A 19,496-nucleotide genomic window follows, 5' to 3' on the forward strand; every position below is an offset into this window, starting at 1 on the left:
TGGTGCTGACTGACACACAGTAGTACCCTGTCTGACACACAGACTCCCACACCAGCTTCTTCTCTCAGCTCTCCTCCAGCTTCCCACACAAGCTCCACATATATATACAGTAGAGCCCCTCCTCCTGATGTACCGCCTTCCACTCCCCATAGGATGGAACTTTCCCTCCAAACCCATGACAGACAGGTAACATCAGTGCTGTATGTAACACCTCCCCTCTTTATAAGATGTTTTGTAGGGGGAAAGCTAAGGTGCTTTTCACCAAAAAACAACCTGGACCCAAAACATACAAAAACAGTCATATAATAACATACAATACCATACTTACTTATACTTACACTCTATTAGGCATTTAAACATTTACCATTTACAATACATCAAGTTACCTTTATTCATACAAACCAACATGTTTAATAAACAGACACATTTGACTTTTTGTCATCAAAATATATACATAGTCCATGTTTCTTTCGCCATCTTCATTCTTCAGGTCTTCTTGACAAGGCGTCAGCAACACAGTTCACTGACCCTCTGACCACCTTCACTTCAAAGTCATAGTCTTGCAGATTTAAAGCCCACCTCATAAGTTTACTATTGTGGGTTTTCATTGTCTTTAACCATTGCAGTGGTGAATGGTCAGTGCACAGAATAAAATGTCTTCCCCAGATGTAAGGCTTGGCCTTCTGAATCGCGTAGACTATGGCCAGGCACTCCTTTTCCACGGTTGCCAAATGTCTCTCACCTTTCTGGAGTTTCCTACTCAGGTAGGACACTGGATGCTGGTCACCATTTTCATCCTCCTGGCAAAGAACTGCTCCCACCCCGCTGTTAGACGCATCGGTGTAGATGATGAACTCCCGGTCGAAGTCTGGAGCACGCAGCACTGGATAATGGACGAGCGCCTCCTTCAACCTCTGGAACGCCTCCTCACAGTCGCTGGTCCACGGGATGCGGTCATCAGTCTTCTTCCGCGTCAGATCGGTCAGCGGAGTCGCTATCTCGCTAAACCTCGGGATGAACTTTCTGTAGTAGCCCACCAACCCAAGAAATGATTTGACCTTTTTCTTGGTGTTGGGTCTAGGCCAATCACGAACTGCTTCTATCTTGGCCTCTAGGGGTTTTATCACTCCACCCCCTACCATGTGACCCAAGTATTTTATTTCTGGGCTACCCAGCTGCAGTTTGTTCTCTTTGCTGGGCCTAGGCCAAAGCACTTCCTCCCCTCGCTTAAAGTGCCTCTCTCTGGCTTTCTGGTCATCCCAAGTTTTCTGCTGCTAGCTCTAGGTTTCTCTTTAGATCATTCATCAAGGTGTCTATATATGTCACAACGTCTTGTGGGTCATCCTGGGTGATCTGCTCCCAATTTTGTTTGATTAAATCAAGGGGCCCTTTCACCCTTCTCCCAAATAAAAGTTCAAACGGACTGAACCCGGTACTGGCTTGTGGCACTGATCGATAAGCAAACAAAAGGGATTGCAGCTTCTGGTCCCAATTGTTTGGATTCTCTGCCAAGTAAGCCCTAATCATGCGCATTAGAGTCCCATTGAACTTCTCAGTTAACCCATTACTTTCAGGGTGATAGGCAGTGGTTTCCTTGTGCTTAATTCCACAGATTTGCCATAAGCATTTCATGAGCTTCGATGTGAACGATGCTCCCAAATCTGTGATTATTTCTGAGGCAAATCCCATCCTGGACATATACCCCACCAAGGCATCTGCCACTGTGTTAGTTTCAATGTTAGTCAAGGGTATGGCTTCAGGGTACCTCGTGGCATGGTCCATAATGGTGAGAATGAACCTGTTCCCCCTCTTTGTGGCCTTGGGCAAAGGTCCCACAATATCCACCCCTATGCATTTGAACGGAGTGTCAATCACAGGCAAAGGGCACAACTTTGCTTTGGTCCTGTCACGATTATTCCCCTGCCGCTGACACACATCACATTTTTTACAGAACTCCCTGATCTGCTTCCCTATGTCAGGCCAGTAAAAATTCTGTGTGATTCTCTGCTGTGTTTTGTTCACCCCTAAGTGCGCAGCAAACATTTCAGAGTGCCCCCTTTGTAAGATCATGGGGCGATACTTTTCAGGTACCACTAGCTGACTTCTGATCCCATCTCCCCCTTTTGAGATATTCCTCAGGGTCTCTCTATATAAAATCCCCTTTTTCTCTAGAAATCTCACTGGGGTTTCAGGTGTTAGCTGGGCGTCTGTCACCTGTTCAAAACACTTTTGGAGAGTGGCGTCTGCCTTTTGCTCTTGGCCAAATTTGCTGTTTGTGGTTAAGGTTTCCACCACAGCTTCTGAACCCCCCCCCCACCTGCTTCCATCACGGGCTCATCATTACCCCCCTGAACTGTCCCCGTGGTGGCTTGTGAACGTGTAATCACTAGCACCCGTTTCACATGTTCAGCCAGGTCATTTCCCACGAGCACGGCTGCTGGCAGAGTCGATGAAATCGCTAGCCGCCAAACTCCCCTCCAGCCTTGAAAGTTCACAGGTACCTCAGCTACTGGCAGCGAGATCACCTGTCCCTCAATCCCTGCCACCTTTATGCTCTCATTTGGGATGATATACTCCCTAGGAATAATATCTGGATGGCACAGGGTCACCTGGGAACAAGTATCCCGTAGCCCCCTATACTGATGGTCAAGTATTCCTACGTCCACCCCTGCGGTTTCAAACAACTGTGAATCTGTTCTCACAAGTAAGCAGCGCTTGACCTCCACAAGAGGACCACTTTCCCCAGCCTGATCAGCAGATGTAACTGTTCCAGATTGAGTAGCCATGGCAACAGGCTCCCTCAGTGACAAGGAGCTTTGCTCTTTCTGGACACAGAACACAGCTTTTGGCTTGGTTCCACTCAAATCATGAGGCACATTTCCTTTTAGCTGCTTTAATTTCTCACACTCTGAGATTAGATGGCCCTTTCCTTGACATAAATAACATTTTCTGGTGTATTTTGAGTCTTTCTCCTCTTGTTTTGGTTTTCCCTCCAAAATCTGAGGTCTTGGTTTCGTGTCTGAGGGCTTCCCTTCACCATGGGCCCCTCCCCCTTGCTGGTTTCTTCCTGGTCCCTGAGAGTACTTGCTGTAGCTTTCTTTCGGTTTACCTATCGATTTCCCCTCACCTAAGGGCTTTCTTATCTGGGAAATAAAATCTGCGATCTCGGCTGCTTCTGCCACAGATCTAGGTTTCCTTTCCCTCACCTGGAACTTCAGTTCCCCATGCAGGACTGAATAAAACTGTTCCAGCGCTATCAAGTCTTTGAGCTGCTGGAAGGTCTCTGTTCCCTCCTGAGATAGCCATTTCTCTAGCAGCCTCACCAGTTGGGCCCCCACTTGGGTAAAAGTCTGCTCTGGTTTCTTGGTGAGTGACCTGAATCTTTGCCTCAGCTGTTCCGCATTTATCCCATGTCTGGCAAACACCAGTTTTTTAAACTCTGCGAAATCTTTCAGCAATTCCTCTGGCATCTCTGCATAGACTTCTGCCAGGCTGCCACTGATTAAAGATCGCATAATGGTCATCTTCTCAGTTTCCCTCACTGAGAAGTCCACAAACGCTCTTTCCACTAAGGAAAAGAACACCTCAGGGCAATCTCCCTTGTGGTACACAGGGAATTTCTTCAGGTCAGCTTTAGACAATTGGCCTCCCTCAGAATCCCTATTGTTATTATTGTTCTGATTCATCAGTTCCAATTTTCTTAATTCAAACGCCATTTTCTCTCTCTCCAATCTTCCATTCTCTCTATCTCAAATTGCCTTTGTTTCTCTCTTTCCCTTTGCTCCATTTCAAATTGCCTTTCCCTTTCCTCCCTTCTTTCTCTCTCTAATCTTTCCTCCATTTCCCTCACCCTCAGTTCATGCTGTTGGGCTAGGAGTATTTTTCTGAGTTCTGGGTTCTGTTCTCCCGTGCTGTCACCCTGCACTGAGCCAAATTCATCCTCAGAACCTTGGTCTACCTGGGGGTCTTTCACTTCACCCATTTCTGCCATTTGGCTTCGAGTCAAGGGCATAATCCCCCCCCAGAACAGGCTGCTTTCAAAAGTCAAGCCTCAAAATAAAGCGACCACTTTTTTTTCTCTTTTGCCTCAGAACCAGCTTTCTATAGATTGCTGCTGTTCTTCAGCACTAACTTGCAACAGTTGCGAGCCAGAGTCTACCCCCCTCAGCTAGGCCTCTCAGCAGGCAGGCTAGATCACTGCTACTACACAGTTTTGCCTCAGCTTTTTTCCCGCCAAAACAGGTTGCCTCAGAGCTCCCTAATCTAGTCCCCAATCTGAGGTTACACGTTCTTCTACTAGCACACCTCCCCGTGAGGTACACCTAGAAGATTACCTACGTGCTCTCAGATTGTCCCTGACTAGACCCCCCTTGCTCTGGGCACACTTGCCAAGGCTTTGCTGTACCACTGGACAACTGGACCAGTCGTATCCCACACGCTGGACACCAATCAATGTGACAACCCCAGACCTACTGGGATATGCCACAGTTTCACTAAGCTGCCACCAACCATTCCCTGTAAGGAGTCACACAGACCAGGAATGGATTTTTAACAAATAAAAGAATAAGGTTTATTTAAACAACACACAGGGAAAATAAAATGATCAAGTGAATAAGATACAGTAACGTGGCTTAGTCTCAATCATACATACACACAGTTTGGTTCACACAGAACTCCTTTAAATAAAGCACAGACCCTGAACCTATCAGTTCTGGCTAACCATACAGACACCTGAACCTATCAGGTTGGTACTGACTGACACACAGTAGTACCCTGTCTGACACACAGACTCCCACACCAGCTTCTTCTCTCAGCTCTCCTCCAGCTTCCCACACAAGCTCCACATATATGTACAGTACAGCTCCTCCCCCCTGATGTCCCGCCTTCCACTCCCCATAGGATGGAACTTTCCCTCCAAACCCATGACAGACAGGTAACATCAGTGCTGTATGCTGACCACTCTGAGAAAAGCTCTTTCCACATTCCATGCATTTATGTGGTTTCTCCCCAGTGTGGGTCCTTTGATGTATCCTAAGCTGACCCCTGTCACTAAAGCTCTTTCCACATTCCATGCATTTATGTGGTTTCTCCCCAGTGTGAGACTTTTGATGTGACGTAAGGGCATCACTGTGACTAAAGCTCTTTCCACATTCCATGCATATATGTGGTTTCTCCCCAGTGTGGGTCCTTTGATGTGACGTAAGGTAACCACTGAGACTAAAGCTCTTTCCACATTCCATGCATTTATATGGTTTCTCTCCAGTGTGGGTCCTTTGATGCACCTTAAGGTCACTACTGTGACTAAAGCTCTTTCCACATTCCTTGCACTTATGTGGTTTCTCCCCAGTGTGCTTCCTTAGATGTGACGTAAGGTCACCACTGCGACAAAAGCTCTTTCCACATTCCATGCATTTATGTGGTTTCTCCCCAGTGTGGATTCTTTCATGTATCCTAAGATGACCACTGTGAGTAAAGGTCTTTCCACATTCCGTGCATTTATGTGGTTTCTCCCAAGTATGAGTCCTTTGATGTGACGTAAGGTAACCACTGAGACTAAAGCTCTTTCCACATTCCATGCATTTATATGGTTTCTCCCCAGTGTGGGTCCTTTGATGTAACCTAAGATTACCACTGTGACTAAATCTCTTTCCACATTCCATGCATTTATGTGGTTTCTCCCAAGTATGAGTCCTTTGATGTGAACGCAGATTTCTTCTCCCGCTGAAACTCTTTTCACATTTCATGTTTTTGTTTCATTTCTCCCCAGGGTGAGTTCTTTAAACTGAACTAGTGGCACTGGTCTGAATCTTTCTCCACACTTCAGGCATTTAAGCCATTTCTCCTTTAGCTCATGGGTTTTTCCAAGCTTTTCTTCCCAGCTTCACCCTTGACTGTTTTCGGGGCCAGAAGAAGTATAATTCTGGCCATCGTGTGTTACCTGATAGAGAAAAAAGGAGATGTCTTGAGAATATAGCAGATAGCAGAATCTAACTGGAGGTCAAACCAAAAATTTGCTCTGTCTTTGACTCCTTTGAAAGGCATATGTCTCCTGAAGGCTTGACTGGCAACATTTGAAAAATTTGCCGTATTGAGCAAACAACATTGGACTCCCCTTGCCTGAATTGATATTCCCAAAGGGCCAGTGACGGGAAAATATAGTTGATTAATATTAACCACTATCCAAAATACTATTAAACATGGGCCATCAAGTCAATTCTGACTGATGGCAACCCTTTTTTCGGGGGTTTCTAGGTAGAGAATACTCAAAAGTCGTCCCCCATTCCCTGGTTCTGGGACCTTGCAGTTTTCCAAAGGCCACACAAGCTGACCTTATCCGTGGGAGACACAGCAAGGAACCTCGGGTTCTGCAACCAGATATTTAAACCACAGAGCTATCCAGCCAGCTTACTCAGAAATACAAGGAGAGGGTTTGATTAGAATTGAGGTTTTACTGGAAAAGTTCCATGGTTTACTTGCAAATTTCTTCCACTGTACAGTACTTTATTTAAAGGCATTGCAAATCCATAAATATATTGAAAATGGTGAGCCCATGAAAAGAGAAAGGGAAGGAAGAGCTGGAGAACCTGGATTAATAAAAAGCCACTGTTGGCTCATATTTAGCTTGAGATCTACAACAATTCCAACATCCCTCTCGCTCATAGTTTTTGTGAGCCAAGTGTGCAAGTGGTTTCTTTTTCCAAGGTGCAGGACTTTGCACTTGACCGTGGCCAGGTAGGATCTTGCCAAAAAGAGAGGGGAAATATTATTAAATGTTGCAGTGAGGGTTTATGGATTAGGGTTTTTTTAAAGGAAAATTGGGTGTTGCTTTGCTGGGGTATGTCATCAGAGTATGGGACCAAATGGAGATAGGATGCTAAAATGGAATGGTTTAAAGTCTTGATAAATAAAGATAAATGTTAATGGATGAAGAGGAAGATAAATTAAACCCTACCAAGAATGAAACAAGGTATAATATTATCATATGAAATAAACTGATAAATAGAACTGACATGCAGGATTTTTGGAGAGAAGTGAAAGGAGATGTAAATTAGTTTACTTTTTATTCATCAGCATCTATGTTATTTTAGGATAGATTATATATATTTGCATCTAGTGATTGTGATTTAGAGTTTGTAAGACAGACGTAGGGTTAATAAAAGTAGCAGATCACATATTGGTAAATATGAATTTTAAGGGTACATGTGATTATAAAGAAGCTAGGAGGTGGAGGTTACGTACAGGAATTTTATGTCAAAATGTTCGTATAGATCAGGTCACAGAGAAATTCAGTAAATTTAATTCTTCAACGTACTCACATAGGAAAGCCAGAGAAAGAAACTGCGTGTAGGTCAGCCAAAACCCTGAAGCTGATTCACTGGGAAAGTTTGAGGCTGCTGTAGCCACGGGCAGGCGCCTGGGATTGTAGGGGCTGAAGTTGGTATAAAAGCAGGTCAGGCAGAGCATTCGTTGCTGCCCCTTTGCTTAAGGGTGGTCAGGCTGAGAGTGGACTCGTGAGCAAACACTCATATGTTCTGTACACTCCAGTGGCCAAGAGGTGGAGCAGGAGTCCTCCAGCACCACTACCGTTCACAGAGTGACATCCCACAAGGGGAAATCCCAGAAGCTGACAATCTGACAGTCCACCGCTTCTCTCCCAAACCCAAGGCAAAGGTCAGGGCTGTTTTTCAGCAAGTGTGGGTGGCAGTGAACAGAAGAGAGAGTGTCCTGGGTAGACCATCTTCACTGCTCCCAGTCCTGCTGTCAATATTCAGGCTGCCCTCTCCTATGGGAAGCTTGGCAACTTTTTCTCCTGCTGGCAACACAGGCACAACATTGTGCAGCAATACTGGAACTTTTTTTTTTTGAATCCCGGCTACAGAAGCCAATATCCCACATTCATGCTGTAAAGTTATATAAAATAAGCCAAAGAAAATAGAACCTGAATTTTACAGCCATGAACACTCAGCATAGAGATCATGTCCAGCAGGTGTGCCCGACAAGGACACGGGAACACGCAACTTAAGGGTGAAGATGACATCACAAGAGGTACTTCAAAATGTACTCCATTTATTCTCTTTTTTCTCTGTTTTGCATTACTTCAGCATTTTGTTGTTTATTCTTTCCAGTGGAAACCAGCACAAAATTGAATGAGCTCCTTATGGCTTCTTAACTTATCAGGAGCTCTGACTAAAGCTCTTTCCACATTCCATGCATTTATGTGGTTTTGCCCCAATGCGGGTTCTTGGATGTTGTAAGCTTCTACAGTCCTCCTAAGAGAATCTGAAAGCCGGAATAGAGAGGTTATAAGTCCAATGTACCCCTATTTGGATTGAGATGAGTCCTTGTCTCACCCAGGGTGTCCCACTGGCACTCATACACCAAGTCTATTCTGTGGTAAAAGCGTTCCTTAGAACTGCCTTTACACGAGACAGAGAGGGATTCAGAATGATCAGTCCCTATTGCCTGCAAAATCGGGTCCTGTAATTTTGCTCTAGGCGACTTCTCACTCCTTCACCCAAGTCTGTCTCGATTTTAATTAAACAATCTGGAAGGTCTGCTCTTCCTCTTTTATTACTTTAGGACCCTCATTTGGTAGCGTAATGTGGCCAGATCAAAACAATCCTAGTTCTAAAATATCCAATTTACTACAGTAGCTTGGTCTAAACAAGGAGACAGCTTACAGACAATTTGTCTTTTTATATTTTATTACAAAAGGTATCATTTCAACAAGCTCATTTTAACGTCATTCAGTATTTCCAAATTATTTCCAAAATAACCCCCAGCCTTAGCCACCAGTCATTTCCTCTATAAAGTGAAAATAATAAACAGTCTAGCTATATCTTAAATAAACATTCTTACACAGTCTTCTGTTTAAAGTTCTGCCAGACACGTCTCTCTCCGTGTGTCGTCTCTGGCTGTCGTGAAAGCAAACTCTCCCCCATCTCTCTTCTCCATCCTCTCCTTCTCAGTCCTTCTTCGCCCATCTTTCTTAAATTAAGCCTTTGTGTCCTTGTTAGTTGGAGTTTTGATAAGATAACGGTCATCTTGACTTTTTTTTTCTTTAGCTGGAGAAGAACTGACCTTGTACATTTTTTCTCTAATTAGCACCTGGACACAAGCAGATTTCTAGCTTTTTCGTTGCAGCTCTGAAATAAATCCTATGAAATACAACTCTATTCTATTTTCATAATCAAATTCATGACACGCCCCCCCTTAAATATAGAAAATACAGAACTATTAGAGTTCTTATTTTGTTACTAACTTAACATTTGATTATGAAAGGTTAACAAGACTACATGTGAACTTAAATCTATCTTAACAAAGTATTAAATTCATAACAGTAATGCCTATCTCTATCAATATATAGACAAGTAAATAAGTTGATTAATAGTAACCAGTAACACATTTGTTCTCTATGAGTATACAGAAAAATAAGCAAGTTAGTTAATTTTAACCATAGATTCCAGGTAACCATATAACAGCATACCATTTTTCAACGATCTGTTACATTATGTTCGATTTTTCTCCCCACATTGTTACAATTAGAATTATTAGGAACAATCTTTTGACTTTTACCCCATTTAGTTACCATGTCCGTAGGTTCATTATCTGGTTTAAAACACGCCACCTGACACTGATACACCATTGCTGATCTGTCTCTATACATTTTTAAACTATTTACATGATACATAATTGGTTTCTTGGATGAATTTAACATTTTCACAAGATAATTCACATTTCCCACTTTTTGTATGATTTCCCCTGGACCTTCCCAAACTACTTCCAATTTTGAAGGTCTGAGCGGGTTTAGTATCAATACCAAATCACCCACTGCAAACTCTCGGTGACGGGCCTTCTTGTCATGATAGTATTTTTGTTTTGTTTGGGCTTTCAACAAATTGTCTCTTGCTAATTCTTGCACTGCTAGGAGTTTTTCTTGTAGTTTCCGGACGAAATCCGCAACTGGAACCGTGCTACTTCTGACCACACCTTCCCAGTCTGATCGCAGTAGATCTAATGGTCCTTGTAGGTTTTTCCCAAACACTACCTCACTCGGCGAAAAACCTCCCAGAGAAACATGAGGTGCACTTCTGTACGCAAACAAAACAAAAGGTAATAGTTCGTCCCAAATGTTCCCATATTCTTGGACTAGGGTTTTAATCATCCTCAACAAGGTTTGTTGTCCTCTTTCCACCATTCCGTGAGATTCTGGATGATAAGGAATGCTAAAGTTTAATTTAATTCCGCTGATCTCACAAATTCGGCTCATCAATTCGCTTTTAAAAGCACCGGCTTGATCGCAAATAATTTGAGTTGGTATCCCTATTCTAGAGCATAAATCCACTACAACTCTAGCAATAGTTTGGGCCGAAAGATTGCTGATGGCGTATGCCTCGATCCATCTGCTGGCTTGACAGATGAACGATATTATGTATTTTTTCTTCGACTTCGTGGGTACAAAAGGTCCTAGTACGTCCATTTGAAGAATTTGGAACACTTGATCGGGAATTTCAGTTAGTTGCATATTAGCTTTTGTACAATCAGTCTGTTTCCATGTTCTTTGACAGTAATCACAGATACTAACATAGTCCTTGACAGTTTTAGAAATTCCGGGCCAATAAAAATGTTGTGAAATCCGGCTTAACGTTTTTTGGATTCCCAGATGTCCGCTACTTGGATTATCGTGAGCCATTTGTAGAATTTTTCCCCTGTACTCTCTTGGAATGACTAGTTGTTGTACTGGTTCCGCCTGTTCGTTCGATTTTGGGGAATATTCCCGGTATAACAATCCATTTTCCCCCCACAAAAAGGATACTTTTTGTTGTACCGGTTGTCTGGCATAATCGTCAGCTTGTGACCTCAAAGAATCCAACATAGGGTCTACCATCTGCTTCTGTTTGAATACGTCGGATCCCATTGTTACAGGTAGATCCTCTGGTTCTGTTATTGTTTTGGTTGTACTATCTAGTTCGTTCTCAAGGTGCTGCTGCAGCTGTGTTAATTGTTCCTCTGAGTCATCCTCCGAGTCTTCTTCAGTTGGTACATGTTGCATTGTTTTGCTTTGAGACCTTGTTACAGCTTGTATTGATGTGGATTTTTCAGTATGTTGGTGATTAAGAAACCCCAAGTCGTTGCCTATCAAGAAATCGGGTTTACCTTCATGCACTAATCGATATTTTGCGCCTTTCCAATTTTTGTAGCTAATTTGCACGTAGACTAATGGTGCGAATCTCTCGATTATTTCTACGGATCCATAAGTTTTTACTGGACATCTCAGGTTATTTAAGATTAGTTCCGAATCTACAAACGGTTTGTTGATTGATGAGATATCTGCGGTGGTGTGACGTGTGCCATGACGTCACCTGCCTGTCTTGGCTAAGGCTGGAGTTTCCTAGCCTATGGCAGGGCAGGAGGTGGGTCTTAAAGGGGTGGAGTTTTTGTATATAAGGGGGGAGTGCAAAGAGGGGAAAGTTAGTTGGGAGAGTTGGAGAGTTAGAGAGAGAGAGAGAGAGAGGGCTTGAAAGAAGATCTGTAGACAGGGTTAGATATAGGTTAGGTAATTGAGTAATAGAGTGTTAAGTAACCAAGAACTGTGCAGGGTTAAGGTCTGAGAAATATAGTGTGACAAGTGATTCTTTTACTCAGTGATTTCCATTTTATTTTTGTATTCAATAAATCATCATTTTTATTTTGAAATCCATACTAAGTCTGAAGTGTCAGGTTTATGTGTGGTTGGTGGCAGCGAAGTTGTGTGTGTGTGTGTGAAGGATCGTGACCTGTCATCTCTTGTGGTGACGTAGGAGGAGGTGGCAGTCGCAACAGGCGGTATCCCTAGAGGCGATTATGGTCAAATCTCCTGTAGAAAAATGTAGGGTTACCGGTTCCGAAAAACTTTTCAGTGACCAATATAACTGTTCTTCCGGTAGGATGCTACTGGGCTCTATAACTGAAAATTTCTCCCCTGAGGATGTCTGTTGGTTTACTGTTGTAGAGACTTGAGCTACTCGTAATCCCATTATCCTTGGCACAAACCTTGGCTCTGTTGCTTGCATTTCACTGGTTTCAGAAAAATTTGGATCGACTCCTTGTCTCTGGGGTGGCACATTACATAGTTGATTAATTACATGTGGTTCTGCTGGTTGTTCTTCTGGTATTTCTAGAGATGTTGCACTGAGATAAATCACTTTAGGGGTCGTTGGCTTGAATTTCCATGGAGTGGGTATGGGTGCCTTCTTGAATTTTCTTGGTGTGGGTAAGGGTGTCTGTCGGAATTTTCGTGGGGCAGGTAAGGGTGGTTTACCAACTTGCTTCCCGTCTTGGTTATCTGATATGGACAGTCTTGGACAATCTTTCTTTAAATGGGCTCCTCCACAATGGAAACAAGCCAAGGGTAAACTAATCTGGCTAGTGTCCATGCTTCTTTGCTCTCCAGCAAAAGACTGTCTTGGTTCAGGAACCACTGTTTTCTTAGCTTCATATAGGCTCTGCCTCCTAGGCACTTCTGGAATAGGCCTTCCTCTGGTAATAGGTTCACTCTTCTTGAAGGAAATTAATTCATCGATTTTGAGCGCCAACGTTTGGAGGTCTGTGCAATTTTTCTCCAATAAGCTACTCTTTAACTCTGGTGGTACTAAATTTAGAAAATGTTCTATATACAGTAGCATTCTTAAGTCCTTGAATGTATTGACCTTGGCAGCCTCTAACCAACGGTCGCCTAACACCTCTATTTGATCAGCAAGGGCAGAATAACTCATTTGAGGGGTCTTCCTCAATTTTCTAAACTGTTGCCTTAGCAGTTCTGGTGTAAAACCTTCTCTTTGGTAAACCAAAATTTTAAACTGTTCCCAAGTTAAATTTTGGCTGGAACCTCTTGCTAAAATGGTGGCTAACTCCCCGGAAACTTGAGATCGTAGAAGTTTTAAATATAATTGTGTTGGCACATTCAGATCAGCACACAAAAATTCAAAAAGTGATAAAAATGAAAAAATGTCATCGCCCTCTTGGTAATATGGTAGGTTTCTCCTGTCAATGTTAGATATTGAGTCTCTGGCTTGTTGTTTCTCAGCAATTTCCGTCTTTAAAATCTGTAGTTTCATTTCGTGGTATCTTCTTGCTTGAAGTTCACTAGCTGTGTGTGCATTCACCCATTGTTTCTGGCAACCCAGGAAGTCTGCCATCATCAGGGTAAGCTATTCTTGCAACCTGAGACTTATATCCTTTGCATCTACTGGACTGCTGCTGGCCTCTGCTCCAGCTGTTCCTCTCTGCATGGTTATTTCTCCTGTTAGCAGGTCCTACTGAGTTGGAACTTGTTCCGCCCCAGTGTACTGCTGTGCCTTTCTTGGCTTCACTTTAGGTTTAACAACTTCTGGATTTGCTTCTATTATTCTTTGGGCATCTTCTTCATCCTCTGGGTTATCTACTTCCCAGTGTTCCACTGCTTCCAACATCTCCTTATCCACCAAAGCACGGGAGGAGCAATAAAACAATTAAACTGTCAGCTTTGACTAATCCTACTTTCCCTTCAGGAAATCCTTTTGGCTCTGGCTTGGGGTAGGAAATTTTCCTTTTTAAACTTTATTTAATCACTTTTAAATTACTTTTATTATCCTGGCTGCTCCTTATAGACTCCTGCTACACTCAAAACAATTTTGCCACTCTGTCACCTGAGTGAAACGAGCTGGCACTTTTTAAACAGCACAATGCTTGTTCCTTAGAACTCTTAAGCCACTGGCAGAATCTCTCCTTGCATCACTTTAGCCTGAGCTTTCTGCATAGGAGTCTTCTCCAGTCACAATAATTTACAACCTTCCCTGCTTTGCTCTGAAGCTCACGCCAGAGAAGTTTCTCTTGTCCTTTATTTAGCAGTGTGTATCTGCTTGCTCACACATCTGCCTTCATAAAACAATTACCAGCGCTAATTCAGCCCTTGAGCAAAGCGCAACCCAAGCTGCAAATATTTAAGCTGCCAGCATGGCATAAACACAGCACATGGATTTGTATCCAAACACAGCCATGATGGCTTGTAAATCAAATCCCATCTGCCACTATACTGTAAACACGACACGTGAGACTCAGATCCCAAGATGCCACCATGTGGTAAAAGCGTTCCTTAGAACTGCCTTTACACGAGACAGAGAGGGATTCAGAATGATCAGTCCCTATTGCCTGCAAAATCGGGTCCTGTAATTTTGCTCTAGGCGACTTCTCACTCCTTCACCCAAGTCTGTCTCGATTTTAATTAAACAATCTGGAAGGTCTGCTCTTCCTCTTTTATTACTTTAGGACCCTCATTTGGTAGCGTAATGTGGCCAGATCAAAACAATCCTAGTTCTAAAATATCCAGTTTACTACAGTAGCTTGGTCTAAACAAGGAGACAGCTTACAGACAATTTGTCTTTTTATATTTTATTACAAAAGGTATCATTTCAACAAGCTCATTTTAACGTCATTCAGTATTTCCAAATTATTTCCAAAATAACCCCCAGCCTTAGCCACCAGTCATTTCCTCTATAAAGTGAAAATAATAAACAGTCTAGCTATATCTTAAATAAACATTCTTACACAGTCTTCTGTTTAAAGTTCTGCCAGACACGTCTCTCTCCGTGTGTCGTCTCTGGCTGTCGTGAAAGCAAACTCTCCCCCATCTCTCTTCTCCATCCTCTCCTTCTCAGTCCTTCTTCGCCCATCTTTCTTAAATTAAGCCTTTGTGTCCTTGTTAGTTGGAGTTTTGATAAGATAACGGTCATCTTGACTTTTTTTTTCTTTAGCTGGAGAAGAACTGACCTTGTACATTTTTTCTCTAATTAGCACCTGGACACAAGCAGATTTCTAGCTTTTTCGTTGCAGCTCTGAAATAAATCCTATGAAATACAACTCTATTCTATTTTCATAATCAAATTCATTACATATTCCCAATTTAAAATCATTGAGAAACCAAAATATCATTCTACATCATTCCATGACTACAAATCCCATTTAGAAATTACATTCTAGCTTCAATAACCTACATCATGACAGATGTAACCTAATCTTACCACTCTGACTAAAGTTTGCGAGCACCCAGGGGCTTCTAAAAGAACACCTGATGCTTGAACAGAGAGGTTCCAGGTGTAAGTGTACTCCTAAAACATTTGAGCAGAGTCCAGGCAACCCAGCCAGGCAGTACCACTTACCCTTTTCCCAAGTCTGTTCTAATGAGCAATTAATTGAGAACAACCAAAGCTAGAAATCATGAGTTTCAAAGTCTGTCAAGACAAACAAAACTCACGGTAGTAATGGACTCAAGTAGCATCTCTGTGGCCTGTCACTTAGTATTTCAGATTTGCTGTTCAAGAGACCAAATTTAGGATTTTAAGAATTATTGTTTTATTAGAAAAATAAAGAATTTAGAGATATTCAGTTTGTTGCAAAAGCATAGCATTCCAGTAGATTTCCATGAATAACAGCAGTTAGAATCTTAGCAAATTCCAGCTACAAAAATAAAATAAAAAACTCTAAAAATAGCTTAGAAAGTAAGCTAGGCATAGTCCCCTTTTTTGTATGCTTTCTCTGAACTACATCCTAGCATAACAGCAAAAACTAGCATTTGGAACTCAAAACTCCATCCTAAAATCAATACTAAAATCATTCCAAAAATCCAAGCTCTCTCGGTCTCCATTCTCCATTTTTCTTTCATGCTGGGACCACCCTTCTTCTCCACTGTTCTGTGATGTTAAGCAATCAGCATAAAGGGCTGTCTCTTCACACTCCACCTTCATTTCCCACGGGATGTGCAGGTGTTGTTGTCCTTTGTCCTGATGATGTGTCTTGGCTCCTTATTGTCTCTGGCCAAGGCAGCTTCATGGAAAATTCCAGTTAGCTCTAGGAGAAACAGCTTCGCGAAGCATCCAGTTATGCTAACACAGACCAATATGGATTCCTTCTACAAAATTCCATGACTTCAAATCCCATTAGTAAATCACATTTTAGTCTTCATAACCTAAACCATGACATGCCACCTCTGGGAGTTCCAAAAATCTGAAACAGGAAATCTAGTTTCAATTTTTGGCTACTAATTAAAATAATAAGCAGTAATTAGCTGGTTACATAGTGCAAATACTAATGATGAACTTTAACACATTCAAAATAGCATTTAATCTAGCAAAGCATTGAGGTAGAAAAACATTCTAACAGCAACATGTAAATACATTCTTTAGGTTAAGCACTTCTACTATCTGAAAAATAGAAAAACAGTCATGTTAGTAATACTCAATACAGTACGCACTCTACATGTGCTCAGGAACATATCAGTAGTGAAACAGTGAAACATTAACAGTGTTTCAACGGTCTGTCACATCTTGATCTTCACAATACATTCTGGAAAGACCATCTGCCACAACATTCAACTTTCCAAGAATGTGCTGAACTTCAAAATCAAAATCTTGTAATGCCAAATGCCATCTCAGCAATTTCTGATTGTGAGATTTCATCTTCTGCAACCAAACCAAAGCTCTATGATCTGTCTGCAGAGTGAATTTACATCCCCACAGATAAGGCCTAAGAAGATTAAGAGACCAGATAATAGATAAGGCCTCTTTTTCTGGAACTGAGTAATTTCTTTCTCTTTCTAAGAGTTTTCTGGAGAAATATGAGATTGGATTAGGAATCCCATCTTCCCCTTTCTGTAACAGTACAGCTCCAAGACTCAAATCTGAAGCATCTGTTTGTAGAATGAATGGTATGTCAAAGTCAGGTGATTTTAGTATAGGTGCAGCACTAATCTTTGCCTTTAAGGCTTCAAAAGCACCTTGACACTCAGGTGTCCATTTTACCTTGACAGGCTGTCTTTTCTTAGTTAGCTCCGTCAAAGGCGTTGCCAAATAACTGAAATCAGGAATGAATTTTCTTTAATAGCTAAATAGGCCCAAAAAGGATTGAACTTGCTTTTTAGTTGTAGGAATAGGCCAATCATTTATGGCTTGCAAAGGCTGGATTTCTCCTTGTCCAATTAAATGACACAAGCACATGACTTTTCCCTGCATCCACTGACATTTAGTCGCTTTGACTGTCAATCCTGCTTGCTGGATTCTAGACAACACACTTTCAATGTGTGACATGTGAGATTCAAAATCAGAACTGAAAACTGCAATATCATCAAGATAAACACGAGCAAATGTAAGACCATGCAAAAGCTTGTCTATCCTCTGAAATGAAGCACCGGCATTTTTTAAAACAAATGGTAAACCATGACAAAGCTCTTTCCACTTTCCATGCATTCATGGGGTTTTTCCCCAGTGCAGATTCCTTGATGTAACCTAAGGGCATCACTGCGACTAAAGCTCATTCCATTCATTTATGTGGTTTCTCCCGAATGTGAGACCTTTGATGTACCCTAAGGTGACCACTGAGACTAAAGCTCTTTCCACATTCCATGCATTTATGTGGTTTCTCCCCAGTATGGGTCCTTTGATGTACCCTAAGGTTACCACTGTGACTAAAGCTCTTTCCACATTCCATGCATTTATGTGGTTTCTCCCCAGTGTGGGTCCTTTGATGTAACCTAAGCTGACCACTGCAACTAAAGCTCTTTCCACATTCCATGCATTTATGTGGTTTCTCCCCATTGTGAGACCTTTGATGTGACGTAAGGGCATCACTGCGACTAAAGCTCTTTCCACATTCCATGCATTTATGTGGTTTCTCCCCAGTGTGAGTCCTTTGATGTGACCTAAGATGACCACTGTGAATAAAGCTCTTTCCACATTCCGTGCATTTATGTGGTTTCTCCCCAGTGTGGGTCCTTAGATGTGACGTAAGGTCACCACTGCGACTAAAGCTCTTTCCACATTCCATGCATTTATGTGGTTTCTCCCCAGTGTGGGTCCTTTGATGTACCCTAAGGTTACCACTCTGACTAAAGCTCTTTCCACATTCTGTGCATTTATGTGGTTTCTCCCCAGTGTGGGTCCTTAGATGCGGCGTAAGGTCACCACTGCGACTAAAGCTCTTTCCACATTCCATGCATTTATATGGTTTCTCCCCAGTGTGGGTCCTTAGATGTAACGTAAGGTCACCACTGCGACAAAAGCTCTTTCCACATTCCATGCATTTATGTGGTTTCTCCCCAGTGTGGATTCTTTCATGTATCCTAAGATGACCACTGTGAGTAAAGGTCTTTCCACATTCCGTGCATTTATGTGGTTTCTCCCCAGTATGGGTCCTTTGATGTGAACGCAGATTTCTTCTCCCGCTGAAACTCTTTTCACATTTCATGTTTTTGTATCATTTCTCCCCAGGGTGAGTTCTTTAAACTGAACTAGTGGCACTGGTCTGAAGCTTTCTCCACACTTCAGGCGTTTAAGCCATTTCTCCTTTAGCTCATGGGTTTTTCCAAGCTTTTCTGCCCACCTTCACACTTGACTGTTTTCGGGGCCAGAAGAAGTATAATTCTGGCCATCGTGTGTTACCTGATAGAGAAAAAAGGAGATGTCTTGAGAATATAGCAGAGAGCAGAATCTAACTGGAGGTCAAACCAAAAATTTGCTCTGTCTTTGACTCCTTTGAAAGGCATATGTCTCCTGGCAACATTTGACTGGCAACATTTGAAAAATTTGCCGTATTGTGCAAACAACATTGGACTCCACTTGCCTGAATTGATACTTCCCAAAGGGCCAGTGACGGGAAAATATAGTTGATTAATATTGACCACTATCCAAAATACTATTAAACATGGGCCATCAAGTCAATTCTGACTGATGGCAACCCTTTTTTCGGGGGTTTCTAGGTAGAGAATACTCAAAAGTCGTTCCCCATTCCCTGTTTCTGAGACCCTGCAGTTTTCCAAAGGCCATACAGGCTGACCTTATCCGTGGGAGAAACAGCAGGCATCCTCTGGTTCTGCAACCAGATATTTAAACCACAGAGCTATCCAGCCAGCTTACTCAGAAATACAAGGAGAGGGTTTGATTAGAATTGAGGTTTTACTGGAAAAGTTCCATGGTTTACTTGCAAATTTCTTCCACTGTACAGTACTTTATTTAAAGGCATTGCAAGTCCATAAATATATTGAAAATGGTGAACCCATGAAAAGAGAAAGGGAAGGAAGAGCTGGAGAACCTGGATTAAGAAAAAGCCATTGTTGGCTCATATTTAGCTTGAGATCTACAACAATTCCAACATCCCTCTCGCTCATAGTTTTTCTGAGCCAAGTATCCCCCATCTTGTAAGTGTGCAAGTGGTTTCTTTTTCCAAGGTGCAGGACTTTGCACTTGACCGTGGCCAGGTAGGATCTTGCCAAAAAGAGAGGGGAAATATTATTAAATGTTGCAGTGAGGGTTTATGGATTAGGGTTTTTTTAAAGGAAAATTGGGTGTTGCTTTGCTGGGGTATGTCTTCAGAGTATGGGACCAAATGGAGATAGGATGCTAAAATGGAATGGGTTAAAGTCTTGATAAATAAAGATAAATGTTAATGGATGAAGAGGAAGATAAATTAAACCCTACCAAGAATGAAAC

General features: G+C 42.2%; 2 protein-coding genes across 2 annotated transcripts in view; both read right to left on the minus strand.

Moving 5' to 3' along the window:
* Positions 1–19,496, minus strand: part of LOC144584981 (uncharacterized) — a 464,602-nt gene that overhangs the window by 98,976 nt on the left and 346,130 nt on the right.
* LOC144585037 (uncharacterized) lies at positions 4,542–18,356 on the minus strand. The gene is given in 3 exon segments (XM_078382477.1): positions 4,542–5,750; positions 17,234–17,334; positions 17,337–18,356. Coding segments are annotated over 3 exon segments (2,055 nt in total). The 5' UTR covers positions 18,256–18,356; the 3' UTR covers positions 4,542–4,715.

This window comes from Pogona vitticeps, chromosome W (assembly GCF_051106095.1).
Source record: "Pogona vitticeps strain Pit_001003342236 chromosome W, PviZW2.1, whole genome shotgun sequence".
In the NCBI taxonomy this organism is placed as follows: Eukaryota; Metazoa; Chordata; class Lepidosauria; order Squamata; family Agamidae; genus Pogona; species Pogona vitticeps.